The 19,527-nt window shown below is 35.1% G+C and overlaps 1 protein-coding gene across 1 annotated transcript; it reads right to left on the minus strand.

Moving 5' to 3' along the window:
- Nucleotides 1–2,997: 2,997 nt before the first annotated feature.
- On the minus strand, nt 2,998–4,630 carry LOC120165334 (receptor-like protein 31). The gene has a single exon (XM_039174881.1). It carries the CDS (start codon nt 4,418–4,420, stop codon nt 3,218–3,220), a length of 1,203 nt encoding a protein of 400 aa, XP_039030812.1. The 5' UTR covers nt 4,421–4,630; the 3' UTR covers nt 2,998–3,217.
- Nucleotides 4,631–19,527: the final 14,897 nt, after the last annotated feature.

Below are 19,527 nucleotides of genomic sequence, written 5' to 3' on the forward strand. Positions count from 1 at the left end.
AAAAAAACTAAACATTAGGTATGGTTTTGAAAGAAAAAAAATGAAAATTTAGGTACTAAATATATAATTAGATCTCGATTCTCATATCATACATATACTTTTTTTAGTACGAGGTTATAAAGTAGTATCTTTTTAAAATTTTCTCAATCTATTGACAATGAATGCACCACACCATACATATGTTATTACTCGAACATGAGACCTCTAAGAAAAATAACATTTCCTTTAATAATTGAAGTTACTTGATAAGTTCATTTTTATATCATATTTAGTAATATAAAATGCAATTATATAATCATATAGTTTAAAAATTTAAAATAATATTAATTATAAAATTGAAAAATGTAACTACATGTTAATTATTAAAAAATCACAATTAATTATTAAAAATCACTTTATAAAATTAAATTTTATTACAAAGAATTGTATAATTGTAACGTGTTTGGATAACTATTATAAATTATGAGTCTCTCTTTGTGGAATTGAAGGTCTATAATTACGGAGAGGAGTAAGAATCAATATAATCATACATGTAATTACGTTTTATTTATGGATATTATTATTAATATTATTATAACATTAAGATCTATTATTATTTTCCGATAAATATCAATAGTTTTATATATGTATACCAGTCCCTCCAGTGCGTCAGAGTTGAGTTAGTAGTAAGCAAATACTCCGCTATTTTACGGAAATTTTAAAATACAACTCGTTAATATAAGACTAAAAACAACAAAAATTAATTATAATTTAAAATCTTTTCAACAAAAATTAATTATAATTTAAAATCTTATCAAGGCCAGGTTGTACAGAACAATATTTTATGTTGAAATCAAAAATATTATTTTTCGTAATATTTTTTGTTACACCCGAAAATATTATATTTTTTATAATTTTTTCAATTGTAGACCTTAAACCTCTCGCAATATAATTTTTCGATTACAACCGAAAATTTTACAAATTTAGATTCAATAAGATAACATTTTAAATTAAAAACCGTCATAAATTAATCTTAAATTAGACCGCTGCAAAACAGAAGTATCCATATTTTGCAATCTCACAATTCAAAATTTGTTGGTCACTCAATTTAATCCAGGTGGCCATTTTTTTTTAGCATTTTAAAACTCTTTTTGCACACGTAGGGGGGAAAATGAATAAAAGTTCTCTTTGAAAGCAACAATCCAGCAATGGATACTCAATTTATTTGTGTTTACAAGTCTACATTTTCCATAGTTGTCATCAGAATTCCTTTTATATTCTCATGACGATAATAACATAATCAAAGAGTTTTATTATAGATTAATTAAATTCATTGAGTGATCTCAGTGATTAAAGTGAACATTGTTCTCTATTAAGGTATTGTGTTCGAGAGTGTGTTTGCATTGTCAATTATTAAAAAAATAAACAGATGTTACCGTTGTTAGGGGTGAGCAAAACTTGACTTTTCCAAAAAATCGGTTTTTTTTTAATTTTGAGTTATTCGAGTCAACTTGAATTATCGATTCGATTTTCGAGTTCAAGTTGAGTTGGAATTTAGAAATTTCGAGTTACTAGAAAAAAACAAAGATTTGACTGACAATTTTGATAGTTTTGTAATTTAGTCTCTGAGTTCCTTATTCCTTATATCTCTCCTTCAGTTTAAGTCCATTTTTTTTATTAAATTTGAACCACATGCTCCTAAACTATCATAGAATACCCATGTGCTTTCAATTCCTCTTTTTGATAACAAATTTTTTATTTTTCAATTTAGTCCCTCAACATGAATAACTCGATTTTTTATTTATCTCAACTCGATCGAATGCTCACCCCTAACCCTTGAAACCATTTGAGACTAATAAAAAACACTTATAATATAATTTATATGATTTAACCAATCGAACTAATAAATCTAACTCGATTATATGTTTTAACCGTATCTCAACTAATAATCAAAGACCAATTATAGGTAGGGAAGCACTAACCCATTATGGGACTTACCAATAATGCTCACATCAATACCCTTGAGAACAAAATTGAAAAACATGTTCATACTTGTCATAATATTACCAATGTGACATATATCACAACGATTTCATTGACTTTGCTATCAATTGGTGTGCCTACTCCCAGAAAAAGATTGATGTCTTCAATCTAGAATATTCTTATAGTTTACATAAATAGGAAAAATATTAAAGAAAATCAATTTTAATGACTAAAACTATCAGGTGGTTGAAAAGGGTATCAGCTTAAATAAAATATTTATATTCATTAGTTTATGAGATGTGAGTCATGAATAATATCTTGTTATAAATGACAAATCTTTTGATTTGGTAGAAACAGATATTCATTAAAAAATAGTGTTATTAATGCAATATCTATATCTAAACATAATTTATGTACATTGATTGTTATATTAATTATTTAGATTTAAATTTGTTGATACAAAGACAACACAATTTATTTATTTTTAAATGATTACTTATCAAATAATGTATTTTAATAAGTTTAAATTTATGTTTTTTTAACTACCAATATCTAATCTATTAATTAACTATTCCAAATCAGATTTTATAGAAGTCTATTATGAGAGTGACTCTCTCAATCCAATTTGCTCCATTTACAAGCATTAGGATTCAAACTTCTAACCTTGCTTATGGAATCTAGTACCTCATCCTACTAGACCAATTGATTATTGGTTCAAATTTATGTTCTTTTGAATATATATATATATATATATAATTAAGCTAAGGTGATTACAAAGTAGTATATGTTTTAAATATTTTCAATCGTTTGACAATGAATGTTCAATCACCATTGCAGTCGTTGGTGTTCGAATTCATGATCTCTAAGAACATCAACAATTTTTTTAATCATTGAGGTAAGTAGTTTCGTTATATATATATATATGTGAATGAATGATAAAGTGTTCACATGCTATAATTTTATTTGCGACAATTGTAGTAGTTCATAATTCATAGCATAATACGCTATAATTTTATTTGCGACAATTGTAGTAGTTCATAATTCATAGCATAATCTGATAATATATTAATTTTATTATGTTTGGTCATTAAGAACATATAAAACCACACAATAACGCTAACAAATACACATTAGTATAAAAAAGGCATCAAATAAAATATAAACCAAACAAAATGAATTCAAGAATCTCATTTTTTCCCTTCTGTATAAAATTTCTTCCCGAAGTGCCCCTCACAAGTTCGTGAAAGTTACGAATCTACCCTTTCCATTCATTACACTGGGCAGTAGGCCTGGTCTTCTCGTTCCCGGCCTTGAACGGGCAAGGCGTCTGTACGGGCGGCACCATGCAATTATACTGTAGACACAGCGAACTGCTTACGGGAATCTCAGCCGCCGGTTTAATCTCCATCCCCGTCAAATAGTTCTGTTGCAAATATAATATTTGTATGTTGCCGGATAATAACCGGTCCACAATGCTGGCCGGGACCTTACCGGTGAAACGATTGTTGTTCAGGTAAAGATTCTGTACGGTGGAGAACATCGGTGATATCTGACCCGATAGCTTGTTGTGACTTAGATCAACGGTCGAGATTGTCACTTGATCAGCTGGTTGGACGGAACCGGAAAATAAGTTTCTTTCCAACTGCAGGTTCGTAATGGGAAATGAGAACAGCCGGCCGGGGATGGGACCGATGAACTTGTTCGAACTCAAATCTAGGTAGCTTAACTGGTCGAGCCGGGATAGAAGCCTGTCAACCGGTCCAGTCAGTTGGTTCCATGAGAGGGAGAGGGACTGAAGCGAAAGAGGAAGGGAGTCCGGAGCAAGCGAGCCGGTGAGTGCATTGTGTTTGAGGTCCAGCCGGGTTAAGACTCGGGAGATAAATGGAGGGACAGAACCGGAGAGGTGGTTGTGACAGAGAATAACGTTGGTGAGCTCTGGTAAGGTTCCGATGGAGCGAGGTATTTCTCCGGTGAGCTGATTGTAGCTGAGATCAAGCGTTTTAAGACTTCTCAATTGTCCGAGATTCGCCGGAATTTCCCTGGAGATAAAATTCCGGCTGATCGCTAAAAACCGAAGCTTCTTCAATTGCGAGATTGACTGCGGCAATGATCCATAGATCCGACCCGGAACAATAGAAAACTCAGCAAGAGCAGATAGTTTACCAATGGAAGCGTCTATTTTTCCCGTTAAACCTGGAGAACCAGCGCGCGGGTCACCCAAATTAAGAGCTATAACTCTATCGGAATCGCAGTAAACTCCGGCGAAGTTACAAGGATCGGAGGTAAAATCCCATGAAGCAAAAAAAGTAGAGCCGGGCAAATCATGTAGAGATTTTCTAATTGACTGTAAAGCCAAAAAATCAAGTGGATCTAAAATCGCAACAGCCCAGAATTTGCACTGAAACAGAGCAACCAAAAAGAGAGCATAAGAAACCATCCTTCTTCCTTGTTTACCCATTGAAAAAACTCCGAGTTTCCCAGTAAAGCAAAGAGAGAGCTTAAATAAGAACAAAAAGGGAACACTTTTGGGTTGGCGAAGGTGGGATTTCGTGGGAAACAAACAGTAAAAGGTTTTAATGGCGAAAGTATCAGTAATAAAAGATTATATACACACATTCATATATATAAAAGAAAAAAGAAAAAGAATCGTCTTGTAAAAGAAGCAAAGGACCAAAGAGAAAGAAAGACAGAAGACTTGGTTTTCGATTCTTGATGATTGGAGTCTACTTTTTCATGATTTTGCCTTCAAAGAGAAGATGCAGCTTATTTCTTCAATCTCAGATGAATGGAACCGGCAAGCTACAAGCGGCGCGTGAGTATATATATATATATATATGTTTTTCATTATCATCGTTGTGATAATTTTATTAGTTTGGTTCTATTCTTTGCTATTGTTTCTTTATAGTTGGTAGGTTCTACAATAAACGGTTGTCCGAGTCTACGTGGAACGTAATAGTTAGGTTCGGGAGACATGTCAACAGGTAAGGGCGGTGGTTCGAAGCAGACACCATTTCACCAGACCGAAGAAGAAGCAATTTAAGGACACGAGCCACGAAGCTGACTGGTTGACATCTCACATAATTAATAATAAATAATAACAAACACTAGATTGAAAATTAAAAGATAAAAATAAAAAAGTATATAACTATATGTGAACATTTTTCTATAAAAAAATTATTAAGTAGAAGAAAAAGAAATATACAAAAATTCATATGTTAAAATGTACATTAAGTCCACATAAACTCACATTATTTCTAAATAAATAATACATATATAATTAAATTTCAGAAAAAATATTATATTACTTAAAAGTTTTAAATATATATACATAAATGTATGAATATTAGAATTTCTAAGCTTATAAGAATTTTTGTATCTATTTAGTAGACGAAACAAAAACATAATATTTTTTTAAATTGAATATCAAGCAATTAACTTAACTCCTTATAGTTTTATTTTGGTAATCATTTTCACATCCTGCCGAAGGCTTTATTCTCTTTACAGTAAAAAAGAAGAAGATGTAATTCTTGGTCCGAAAGGCACATGGAATATGACATCGACCTCTAAATATTTCGTCAAAATCCTTCTTAAAAAATATAATATTATTGATAAAAATAACATTAAGGTCATAGTTGCGATCAATGAAAGATCGATGATAGTGAAGTAATGTTTGAAGGAGGAAGAGGGTTGGTCGGTTGCGATTGGTCCATCTTTTTTTCTAGTATCGATTGGAAGTATTTGTAAGATCATAATGACTATTTGAAAGCTGATTAAATTAGACAAATCTAATTATTAAATTTTAAATTTTATTTTACTATATCACATGGATCTATCGACTAATTTATCTATCAGAAATTTTATATATGTGCGATCAAAAACATGTATTCAGAAAATATAAATTAATCAAAAGCTCTAAGATAAATATATAGTGAAGGCTTCATTATGTGTGAAAAAGATAAAAACAAGACATTCTTGGTCCCGAAGGCACGTGGCAAATGGACACTAACCTTTTCTTGGTCCCAAAGGAACAACACTCGAAATAGGGGTCGATGCAATAAATTCTGGATTGAATCATTACGAAAGTTGAATCAGTTATTTCCTAATAAAAACTCTCGTCTGCAACCTGTATACCATCTTTTGTCTGGTTCCAGTTCCAACAGGGATCAGCCGGAAAAAACAACTGTCTTGAAACAATAAACACACCGTCTTAAGATTCAGACCTTGAAGAAGAAGAAAAAGCAAATGGTATATAAACAAAGTAGTTGGTGAATTTGGTTCCAAACGTAATGCAAAAGGCTGTTACAGCAGACAACAGTGGGTGAATTTGGTATAATATGAAAGCCTGTTGCAGCAGATGCAACAGTAGGTAAATTTAGTTCAAAACATATTAATAAGTGTTGAAAATCGTTAATATTTGCTTGTTATTTTTTTGATCTTGTGGAATTATTGTTGTTAATTTGGATGTGTTATGCTTATTTTCGTGCAGGTCTTATTTTCTAGAACTAGTGGTAAAACGGGCGCATTCTGTATGTTTTTTATTATTTGGTCACGGCTGAAGACAAAGGCACGACTCTGGGCACGACACGGTCAGAAGTGACAATTTTTAGAAGGTCCAGTCAGCGACGGTTTTTAGAAGATTTACTCAGCGCACCTTCTGTAAGATGGACTAGCAGAGTTGCATTAGGAGACTTGTTTAAAGTTTGAATTTAGAAAAAAAACAATTATCTTTAGGATTATTTTATTTTAATTTCTTTGTTTATCCTTAGGCTTTGAGAGGCTATAAATACCCTCTTGGGGTAAGCCTAAACACATCTCATATTACAATTCTCTTCTTCTTTTTAGTTTTATTAAAGCTTTCTATTTTATTTTACTTTTCAAGTTTTTCATTTTTCTTTTATTTTCAAGCTTTGTTTTTGAATATGTTAGTATGACTTTTGACATGCTTAGCTAAATTTTTCATAAGCCGAGAGCTGAAGCGATGACTCAATTCCAACGAGAGAATTGAAACATGTCCTTAATATCTTCGGAATATCTCTCTCAATCTCTGCGCTTATTTTTCAAAATCAAAACAATTTTCAAAATCAAAGATAGACTTTGGTCTAGATTGTTGTTGAGATTAAACGTGTGGGAGGAAGATTCGGCTTATAGAAAGTACATTCAACTTCCTGGGAACACACATGGCGAGATAGCTTCGCCAAGAGGGAATTGAGATCGGAACTGACGGTTATAGAAGTCACAATCCGAGTTGGTCACCATGAACTTAAACGGTAATTGATATACGACAATTGATATTGATTAGATCAATTTCCGAAGCTGGAATCAAAGATTGCCTTGGGTATTTGGTATACAAAATAGAGTCATGGGGATTGCCCTTGTAGACAAAGTAACCGACGTGAATCTCGAAGGGAAAATCTAATTCGATGATCTAAAGGAAATTGAGTCAAAGCGAAGCTTTAGGCTGTTTTTACCATATCCGTTTACAATCTTTATTTTCTTATTTTTTTACCTTAATTTCCTTTTTATTCAAACTCTTTTATTACTTAATAATTTTTTTTATCAAAACCCCCTATTCACTACATCACGCCTGACATAAATAATTTAGACAAAAAATCAGAATTTTCTAAGTCCCTGAGGAATCGACCATTCTCTATACTACGAATTTTTATTTATTTATTAATCGAGAAGAAGGAACTTTATTTTGACATCGAAACGATAGTTGTCAAATTGGCGACGTTGTCGGGGACTTCGCCAATGTTACTAATTTTTTGTTTGCTTTTGATTTATGACCAAGACTAGTCCGAACGTATTAGTGGAGTACGACCTGGAAATCGAAGCCAGAGCTAGGAGACTTCACGCACAGACGCTTCAGGAAAGAATGAGACAACAATCAAATCCAGAATTCGAATCAAATTCAGGTGAATTCGTTAATACATAACCAATTCCAATGGTCGATCCTACCATCAGAGAGTTAGCCGCAGTACCCACTAAACAAGAGCCTTTGTGCATTGATTTTCCCCAAGGAGAAACTCCATACCAATTGAAAACTGGCCTTATTCATCTCCTCCCTACATTCCCCGGATTGCCAAATGAGAATCCACACAAACATCTCACAGAATTTCACATGGTGTGCCCAACATGAGACCACAGGGAGTAACCGAGGACCAAATTAAACTTAGAGATTTTCCTTTTTCCTTAGCCGATCGGCTAAAGAGTGGTTATTTTATCTCCCCCTAATTCTATTACTACATGAGCTCAAATGAATCTTCTTTTTCTTGACAGGTTTTTCCCAGCAGCAAAAGTAAGTGAGCTACGAAGGAGAATACTTGGAATCAAGCAGCTTGATGGAGAGTCGCTCTATGACTACTGGGAGTGGTTTAAAAAGTTATGTTGTAGTTTCCCACAACATGGGTTAACTGAACAAACACTCCTTCAATACTTTTACGAAGGAATAACTCCCCTGGAGATGAAGATGATCGATGCTGCCAGCGGTGGAGCCTTGGTGAATATGACTCCTACTGAGGCCTGGGACTTAATTTCCACAATGGTCGCAAATTCCCAACAGTTCCGCGCCAATAATGAACCTCCTTGAAGGGTTCATGAGATAAGTTCATATTCCTTAGAAAATAAGATAGATAAATTAACTGAAGTCATCAACTCTCTTGTTGCAGGAAAGACATGACCAAATAGATCGTGTGGAATATGTGAATTACCTTATTATCCAACACATAGTTGTCCACTGATCCAAGATGACGCATCAGCTCAAATCAATGCAGTCGGAAACTTTCCAGGACCTCCCCAGATAACTTACATTCCCTATGAAAATACTTACAACCCAGGATGGAGGGATCATCCGAATTTTAGTTATGATCAAAACTCAAGACCAATCAAGCTTATCAAGAGAGACCACCTCCATTGCCACAACAGCGACAAAAGACATCATTAGAGTTGATTGTCGAGAGGTTAGCACTTTCTTAGAAAAAATTCTAGAATCATACTGATGCCCACTTACAAGAGATAGACAAGCAGATGAGCCAACTAGCTCAAACCGTAGGCCGCTTGGAGTCACAAGGTAAACTTCTATCCCAAACCGAGGTAAACCCGAGGGAGAATGTTAGCACCATTACTCTTCAGAGTGGTACAGTAGTGGTACCACCTATTCCATCAAATGAAGCAATCAAAAAATAGAAGAAGACCGATGATTCAGGATTCCAGAAAAATAATGATGAAGAACAAATGGACGATCCAACGCCATCTCCCTATGACGTGCCACCACCTTTTCCATCAAGGTTAGTTAAAAGGGATAAACAAGCTGAGGAAAAGGAAATACTAGACGTACTTTAGAAGGTGGAAGTTAACATACCTCTCCTTGAGGTTATCCGGAAGGTTCCAAGGTATGCATGATTTTGGAAAAATCTTTGTACGACAAAAAAGAAGCATACTAGGGTCGAGAAAGTGAATTTAGGAGAACACGTCTTAACCGTTTTCCAATGAAAGTTACCACCTAAACTAAAATACCAAGGTATGTTCTCAATACCCTGTAAAATTGGTAAAGTTGAGATAAAACGAGCCATGTGCGATCTTGGCGCATCTATTAATGTAATTCATATATTTGTTTACAAAATGATTACTAACGAGCCTTTGAAGGATACAAATATCTCAATACAGCTTGCCTACAGATCAATGATCTATCCGTAAGGACTCTTGGAAAATGTGCTAGTAGAGGTAAATAACTTAATATTTCCTGCTAATTTTTATATAATCGACATGGAGAATGATCGCACAAGCACATCATCTGATATCTTGCTGGGGCACCATTTCTTAAGTATTGTGCACACGAAAATTAACGTAAGAAGTGGAGTTTTAACTATGGAATTTGACGGTGAGATCATTAAGTTTGATGTGTATAAGGCAATAAGATATCCTGATAAAGTGGGAAGCCTAAATTCTATTGATATAATTGATCCTTTGACTGATGAATTTTTAAGGAATAATTTTTCCTTTGATCTATGTAGGGAGCTAGAATATCATGGTGAGAAAATGTATTATGATTATGCTGAATTGAATTTTATTTCTTCTAAGCCTAAAGTCTTACCCTCTGTTTTGCAGGCACCTGAAGTTGAACTGAAACCGTTGCCAAATCACTTGAAATATGCCTTCCTTGGAACAAATAACACTCTGCTAGTAATCATATCAAAAGGATTATCCGAGGAGGAAGAAAATGACTTAATCACGGTTTTGCACCAACACAAGGATGCTATAGGATGGACTATCACCGACATAAAAGGGTTGAGTCCATCTACTTGTATGCACAAAATTAAAACCGAAGAAGGCACAAAACCGAAATATGAAGGTCAACGCCGGCTAAATCTGTCAATGATAAAAGTGGTAAAAATGGAGATACAAAAACTCCTTGATGCAGATATCATATATCCAATTTCGGATAGTAAATGGGTAAGTTCGATACATGTTGTTCCTAAAACATAAGAGTTATTATGATCGAAAATTCATAAAGAGAACTTGTACCAACACGAGTTCAGAATGGATGGAGAGTCTGCATCGATTATAGAAAGTTGAATTCTTTAACTCGAAAAGACCATTTTTCTCTTCCATTCATAGATCAAATGATAGAACAATTAGCCGGTAAATCTCACTATTGTTGTCTTGATGGGTTTTCAGGTTTCTTCCAAATTCCAGTAGCACCTGAAGATCAAGAAAATAAGACATTCACATGCCCCTTCAGAACCTTCGCTTATCGATGTATGCCTTTTGGGCTTTGCAATGCACCTGCCACATTCCAAATGTGTATGATTAATATTTTTTCTGATTTTATTGAGAAAAGTATTGAAGTATTCATGGATGACTTCACTGTTTACGGTAATTCATTCAATAAGTGTCTATTAAACTTGAAAAAGGTGTTATGTCGGAGCCAAGAATTTAACCTTGTTTTGAATTATGAAAAGTGTCATTTTATGGTTGATAAAGGTTTAATTCTAGGCCATATTGTTTCTTCTAAAGGAATTGCGGTAGACAAGGCAAAAACCTATATAATACGTTCACTTCCTTACCCCACTACGGTGAGGGAAATTCGTTCTTTCCTTGGTCATGCAAGTTTTTACCGTAGATTCATTAAGGCGATTTCTCCAAGGTGGCGCAACCATTATGCGAGCTATTATAGAAGGATAAAGCCTTCAAGTTCGACCAACAATGTCGAGAATCATTCGACGTTTTAAAAGAAAAGTTGGTTTCATCACCCATAGTCCAACTGCCAAATTGGGACTTCCCCTTCGAAGTTATGGGTAATGCTTCGGATGGAAGTGTTGGAACCGTGCTCGGACAAAAGATCGAAAAAGAGCCTCACGTTATCGCCTATGCGCCATGTACATTAGATTCTGCACAATGGAATTATTCAACAACCGAAAAAGAATTATTCTCTATTGTTTTTGCATTAGATAAGTTTAGATCATATTTTATTGGCACTAAAGTTGTTGTTTTCTCTAATCATGCAGCCTTGAAGTACTTGTTCAACAAAAAAGAGGTAAAACCACAACTAATCCGTTGGATCTTACTCCTCTAAAAATATTTAGAAATTAAGGATAAGAAAGGATGTGAGAACTTGGTGGCCGATCATTTAAGTCGACTTCCCATCTCTACAGTTGATCCTCCTATTCGTGAGGAATTCCCGGAGGAAAGCTTGATGATGGCGCAGACGTCAATGCCATGGTTCGCAAATATAGTTAATTACCTAACTACAGGTAAATTACCATCTGATCTGACGAGATCCGAATTAAACCATATTAAAAGAGAATCTCGTTTCTTCATTTGGGGTGATCTGTATCTTTGGAAGCATTGTTCAGACCAGGTAATTTGATGATGTGTTCCTGAAAGCGAGATAAGCTCAATTTTAATTTTTTTTCATTCTTATTCGTGTAGTGGACATTTCAGACCAAAGCGGACTGCTCATAAAATTTTGGAATGCGGATTCTTTTGGCCTCATATTTTTCGGGATGCTTACTTATTTTGCGAATCCTATGATAATTGCCAACGTGCAGGTAATTTTAGTCGAAGAAACAAAATACCTCTTAATCCTATTCATATATGGAAATATTTGATGTTTGGGGACTTGACTATATGGGTCCATTTGTTTCTTCTTTCGGTAATTGTTATATAATTCTTACGGTTGACTATGCTTCAAAGTGGGTAGAAGCTAAAGCCACTCGAAACAACGATGCCAAAACTACTGTTCAATTTCTAAAGAATTGTATTTTTTCCAGGTTTGGTACACCAAGAGTGATAATAAGCGACCGCAAAATATAGTTCATCAACAGGTAATTGATGCGCATATAAGAAAACATGGAGTAAATCACAGGATTGCCTCGACTTATCATCCTTAAACGAACGAAACAACAAAAATGTCAAACCGTGAAGTAAAGACGATTATTGAGAAAATAGTCAAGCCAAATCGCAAGGATTGGAGTTTAAAATTGATTGACGCTTTGTGGGCTTATCGAACTGCATATAAAGGACTTATCGGCATGTCGTCATATCGCCTCGTATTCGGTAAGCCATGTCATTTGCTGGTCTAGCTGGAACACAAGGTATATTGGGCCATAAAGCAATGCAATATGGAATTAGAAGCGATTGACGAAACACGGAAGCTACATATACAGGAGCTGGAGGAGATCCGGAGAGATGCTTACGACAACACCAGAATATATAAGGACAAAACAAAAGAATTCCATGATCGAAAAATTGCTTTTAAATCTTTTTCTATCGGACAAAAAGTTCTTTTTTGTTTCAAAGTTAAAACTTTTTACAGGTAAACTTCGATCAAAGTGGAGCGGACCTTATAAGGTAACTTAAATTTTTTCTCATGGCGCAGTCGAACTTAAAGATTGTTCGGACACTCGATTTAAAGTCAATGGACACATGATTAAACTGTATTATGTGAATAGCCAAGCTTTCTTAGTTGAAGATCCCAACTTAGAAGAACCTGTAGTATAAATTAGGTCGTCGAGCTAATGACGTTAAACAAAAGCGCTTCATGGGAGGAAACCAATTGTTTTTAATTCCGTTACATTTTCAATTTTTATTTTTATTTTTATTTTGATTAAGCATGTTTCGTTTAATTTTTATTATTATTTTGCAGGAACTGAATGTTTTTCAAACGTAAACAACGAAGATTTACGAAATTATCATATGAACAGTGCCAAATTCAGACACCAGAAGCCATGTAATGGCGTGCAAACAGTATGGTACCGATACCCCTATGACGGTATCAATACCGTGGAAACAGAATCGAGATAGGGTACCGATACCCTCAGATGGTACCGATACTACTATATATAGTGGTATTGATACCCCTCTAACAATATCGATACCGTTGACTCCCTACGATGCACGTTAACACACTTCTAAGGAGACCGGCGCACGTTAGCAAAACACAAAAAAATTCCCCTCTTTTTGTTATCTTTCTGCCGGTCCCACTCCCCAATTCTCTCTTCTCTTCCTTTTCTCTTTGACTGTAGACCCCACCCTTTTCCCAACCACTTCATCTTTTACTTTCAAACTCACCTTTATTTACACAAAAAACAAAACCCCAATTTACTTTTAACTCTAACACCCCCATGACAGTAAACAATCATCCCCCAACCTCTTCATATTCTTCAAAACACTTTCTTCCTTCCCCAAACACACCATCATTCATTCTTCTTCTTACCATCACCAACCTTACCAAATCTCTATGCCTTCGCTAACGTGTTTTGATGCCATCCGCTCCCCTCTACTCCACGATGGTGCGCATGCGAAATCAACTGGACAACACCAACGCTCCTCCGCCCACCGTCCTTGAAGGACGTCGCCGCTCCAATACACTGGTGTTCATTGAGTTGGCCAACGATTCAAATTCTGTTCCATCACCGCCCACTGTTCAACCAATGCAAGGCCGTGGCCAATCACTAACTGCTCTATCTTCACCATATCATTCGACGTTTGCACTGACCGCATCGTTACGCCTTGGGACCTCTCACCATCGGTCACCACCACGTTCCCCATCTTCATTGTTTCACTTAATACCGACAGTAGCAACATCGTCATCTCATCTGCAAACGACGGGTTTTCTATCATATTCGATGTATTCGGTGGCATCGAATAACGCTCTAGAGTTAAATTCTAGTCCTATTTCAGTTCAACCTTTGCTAATGTACCATCATATTTATGGTTTTATAGAGGACTTTACTGCTGGTTTTCCACCCCCGAATCCCTCACCTACGACATCGAGTTCTTGACAGCAACCCGAGTATCAAGATTCACCGAATCGTTCCCCTAGCCCGGGTGATGCCCCTGCTCCTGACAACCCACCGCCTACCCACGAAAATCCAGAGTGTAACTGAAGGGGTCGATCATACACTGTTCCTACCGAAGAAACGCTGCACAGATATGTGTAATTTTCGGACGACAAATTGGTACGTTTTGAGTCGATAAGACATCGTCCTTTCCATATAGGTAAATATATTCCGACTTGAACTTTAGAAACGTTGCATTTACGTGAGTCTGTTCATGAATATTTTACCGCCATTGGTTGGAATTTATATCCGATGATTAATTGTGGAATGTTTTATGAACTTGTGTTTGAATTCTATGTCACTTTTAATTTTTCGCCGCATCATATTCTCAATGTTAATTCACCCGATGTCGTTACATTCCGACTATGCGAAAGTTATTTTTCAATGTCTATATCGAAATTTAATCTTACTATGAGGGTCGTGACGAATGTCACGAATCATGTGTATTTTATTGATTTACTTGAGATTCCGTAGGTTTTTGATGCCGATATGGCCTATGAGACTCTTACCGGCTTAGTTGGTCATACATTCAACGCTTGCTCGACTCGAGATCATCTTATCCACGACCCGGCTTTACGCTACATCCACCACTTCCTCGCCTACAATTACTTCGGCCGGAATGACTCGTCATCCTCCTTGAGCCGAGTTGAATTATTCTTTTTATGGTGCATGTCATCCGGCCAGCGGGTGAGCTTAGAATTTTGGTTTGCTCAGGCCTTTGAGATCGTTATTCGATCCAATCGGCCACTTATCCTTGGCTCTTACATTGCTCATTTAGCTTATCGCATCGCTAATTTTAACGTTACATGATTTACTTAAGCTTTTTCTACAGATGCTTTAGATGATTGATGCTTGGATTCGATGGGCCTCTTACTAGAACCCTGAGCGCACCATACTTCGTTCCACTGAGTGTTCTCACTCCTCGCCGTGAGCAAGTGTTTGTTCGCTGTAATGTGGCAAAACCACCACCTGTAGCACCTCGCCCGGATATACAGTCTCAAATGGATGAAGTCCACAACCACCTCCATTCCATTGAGACAAACATCACTGAGATTCTTTCCTATCTCCGTCCCAGCGCCTCCCACCGCGGCCGAGGCCGTGGACGTGGTCAACATTAAAACTGGGGAGTACTCTATTCATTCTCTTGCACTTTAATTTTATGTTTTGAGGCAAAACGCTTTAAGTGAGGGGGAGTAGAGTGTAGGTTGAATTTCCCTTTGCTTATCTTTATGTTTTGATGCTAGTATGTGTTGGTTGGATTTACAAAAATTTCATTGAATTTATTTGTCTTGTAGAATCTTTTTGGAATACTATGCTTGTTTGGAAACACATGATTGTTTAGGTTAGGATGTTCTTGATGGTGAATAAGATGAATTATGATCAAGTTGGTATTTTTATGATATTTCATGATTTTGTTGGTTTAAATGTGCTTAACTTAATGCATGAAAACAATTTGGTGAGATTTAAGCTTTTACAAGCATATCATTTTGCTCTTATTTTGTTGGATTGAGTGTGTCGAATTTGACATTGGTATTCTAGAACCTGCATTTTGTATATTGTCGAGATTACACATGAACATGATGCTTAAAAATGATTGGGCACCTTAGGATTAACCATTCCGATTCCCCCCACTAAATTGCCTACGCATTCATTTTCCCATTAGTTAACCACTTTTGAGCCATTCCCATTTTTTTGTTTTCACCACATTTATAAACCTGAGCCTTTTTATTTTATCCCTCTTTTCTACCCTTTTCAGGGCAAGTGAATAATTTAACTATTTGTATACTCTATCGAAAAAGAAAAAAAGCAGTTCGAAAAAGAAAAATAGATGTTCGAAAAAAGAGATAAAAAGACATGAAAAAATGGAAAACAAAACAACAAAAATATGAAAAAGAAAAAAAAATCAAATACATTCCGAAAAGAATTTTGTTACTTGATAGTTTGCATTTCTATCTTATTGTGCTTAATGTCTTGATGGAGTTGAACTTATTATTTGTTAGTTCCTTACATTGAATATTTAGCCATATATTTAGCCTTTTCCCCACCTTTACCTAAGCCCCGTTACAACCAATAAAATACCCTTTGATTTATGCATCTTGTTCTTATTAGTAGTGGAGATTTGATTTACTTGCAGGCCTATGGTAATACGTGTCAGTTCTAACATTGAGTGTTTCTTTACCCCAAACACATTGAGTGATTTGAGTGATTCCCGATAAGGTATTTAGTTATGGGCATTGAGATTAATGAATGAATGGATATTACAATTACACTTGACTTGTTCCAATTGGTGATATTCAATTGATTTATTTCTTGACTTGAATAATTCTTGTGGTCTCTACGTTGCTTCCTTGAATGTGAAGCTTGACAAAGAACGGTAAATGGAATTTTTGACTTATTTGATTATATCATATTTGAGGACAAGCATGAGATAAGTGAGGGGGAATTTGATGAGTGTTCAGAATTGTTAATATTTTCTCATTATTTCTTCGATCTTGTGGATTTACTGCTAATTTGGATGTGTAATGCTTATTTTCGTACAGGTCTTTACTTTCCAGAACTAGTGGTAAAACGGGCGCATTCTTTATATTTTTATTATTTGATCACAGCTAGAGACATGGGCACGACTCTGGGCATGACACGGTCTGACGTGGTAGTTTCTAGAAGATCTACTCAGCGTGCCTTCTGGAAGATGGACGAGCAGAGTTGCATTAGGAGACTTGTTTAAAGTTTGAATTTAGAAAAAAAAACAATTATCTTTAGGATTATTTTATTTTAATTTCTTTGTTTATCCTTAGGCTTTGAGAGGCTATAAATATCCTCTTGGGGTAAGCCTAAACACATCTCAGATTACAATTATCTTCTTCTTTCTAGTTTTATTAAAGCTTTCTTTTTATTTTACTTTTCAAATTTTTCATTTATTTTCAAGCTTTGTTTTTGAATATGCTAAGTATGACTTTTGTCATGCTTAGCTAAATTTTTCATAAGTTGAGAGTTGAAGCTATGACTCAATTACAATGGGAGATTTGAAACAGACCCTTAATATATTCAGAATCTCTCTCTTAATCTCTACGCTTATTTTCCAAAATCAAAACAATTTTCAAAATCAAAGATAGACTTTGGTCTAGATTTTTGTTGCGATTAAACATGTGAGAGGAAGATTCGGTTTATAGAAAGCACATTCGACTTTCTAAGAACACACTTGGCGAGATAGCTTCGCCAAGAGGGAATTAAGATTGGAATTGACGGTTATAGAAGCAACAATCTGAGTCGGTCGCCATGAACTTAAACGGTAATTGATCTACGACAATTGATATTGATTAGATCAATTTCCGAAGCCAGAATCAAAGATTGCCTTGGGTATTCGGTATACAAAATAGAGTCACAGGGATTGCCCTTGTAGACAAAGTAACCGACGTGAATCCCGAAGGGAAAATCTAATTCGATGATCTAAAGGAAATTGAGTCAAAGCAAAGCTTGAGGCTGTTTTTACCATATCCGTTTACAATCTTTATTTTCTTATTTTTTTTACCTTAATTACCTTTTTATGCAAACTCTTTTATTACTTAATCATTTTTTTTATCAAAACCCCCCATTCACCATATCACGTCTGGCATAAATAATTCAGACAAAAATTCAGAATTTTCTAAGTCCATGAGGAATCGACCCTTACTTCTCTATACTACGAATTTCCTTTATTTATTAATCGAGAAGAATGAACTTTATTTTGACATTGAAACGATAGTTGTCACATATTAATATATAAGCAGACAACTTCGATTGTAAGGTTGGAAGTTTGTTGATATTGCAAATGATACAAAAGCTAGTAGTTGTGGGGGTGAATTTATGCCCTTTCCATTATATCCCAATAGGGACGTGAAATCATATAATCATTCAAGTTATATTAAGTTAATTTAACAGTTTAACTCGAGTGAGGTCAGACTTGAATTGATTCAATTTCGGGTCATTATCCGTTTAATTTCAAATCAAACTCATTCGAGTTCGAGTTTGGGTTAATTTAAGGCCAGGTCAATATCAATTCATGTCTAAATATCATGTTAAATATCATGTTGATTCAGGTTTGCTGGGCTTCGTCTCGGGTTGGGTCACGTCATTGATAGATAAATTTTAGGTCGAATAATATCAATTTTGAGTGAACTTGAAGTCGAGTGTTACTGGATACAAATGGACTTTAGGTCGAGTCATTTTTAGGTGAATTATTTTTCTCCTTTCACGAACATATGTATGTCTGTCTGTCTATCATAGGCTATAATTATAGCTATGTAATTGAAAAAATAAAAATAGAGACATTATAATAATTATCTCTAAATATATAGAAAAATTAATGCAAACTAATAATTGGGATTAAATTGAACAAACATGAAATTTATATAAATTAAACAGTATGCAGGGATCAAATAGAATTATTATAAAATGTGAAATTGATATCAAATTGGACTAAATTTCATTCATTTAAAAAGTTGGTGAATAAAAATTTATATGGTTTAGATATTATGATATAAATGATAGAGTTTGAAGTTTATGATGAATTTTTACATGGTTTGGAATAAATTACAAAAATAGAAATAAATATGGGCCAAATTTAAATAAAAATATAATTGTAAATGTAAGCACCATTTTTAAATCCCAAAATGTCCGAGCCCAAACTCACATTTAAACCCAAAACCCAACTAAATATAGCTAAACTACCTAACTAACCTAAAACCCAACCCAGGCTCAACCAGATCTGACCGGACCGACCCAACCCAACCCGGGTCAACCCTAACCTAGCTGGCAGCCACCCACTACACCCAACCAGCTTCGACCTCTTCCTGCCTCAACCGAAGGCTACCCCAATTCTGCCCCAATCCCAGCCGAGTCCTCCATGCATGCCAAAGCCCCACTCCGTGCAACCTGCAGGAAACAAAAGAGAAGAAACAAATTAGAAATGATAAATTTTCTGTAAAAAGTGGGTATATTAACCCAAGCATGAAACTGTAAAAAGGGTTCGAAAACAGCCTCCCAAGCAAAAAAAAAAACATTGTATCACAGTGTGTTTTAAAGCAATAAAAAAAATTTAAAGGTTTTCTTCTCTGTTTTTTTACGTTCGAACAACATTTTTATTTTTTATTTTCTTTTCATGTGTTTCTTTGTTTGAATCTCAGTACATTTTTTTCGCAACAAATCGTGGCTTTATTTTCCCCTAAAAACACTAACATGCATGCAT

This window comes from Hibiscus syriacus, unplaced genomic scaffold, assembly GCF_006381635.1.
Source record: "Hibiscus syriacus cultivar Baekdansim isolate YM2019G1 unplaced genomic scaffold, ASM638163v2 tig00111582_pilon, whole genome shotgun sequence".
Lineage (NCBI taxonomy): Eukaryota > Viridiplantae > Streptophyta > Magnoliopsida > Malvales > Malvaceae > Hibiscus > Hibiscus syriacus.

What these genes read in the sequence shown, in the direction of transcription:
- LOC120165334 (XM_039174881.1), bottom strand. Translation starts at nt 4,420, where the DNA reads ATGGGTAAACAAGGAAGAAGGATGGTTTCTTATGCTCTCTTTTTGGTT.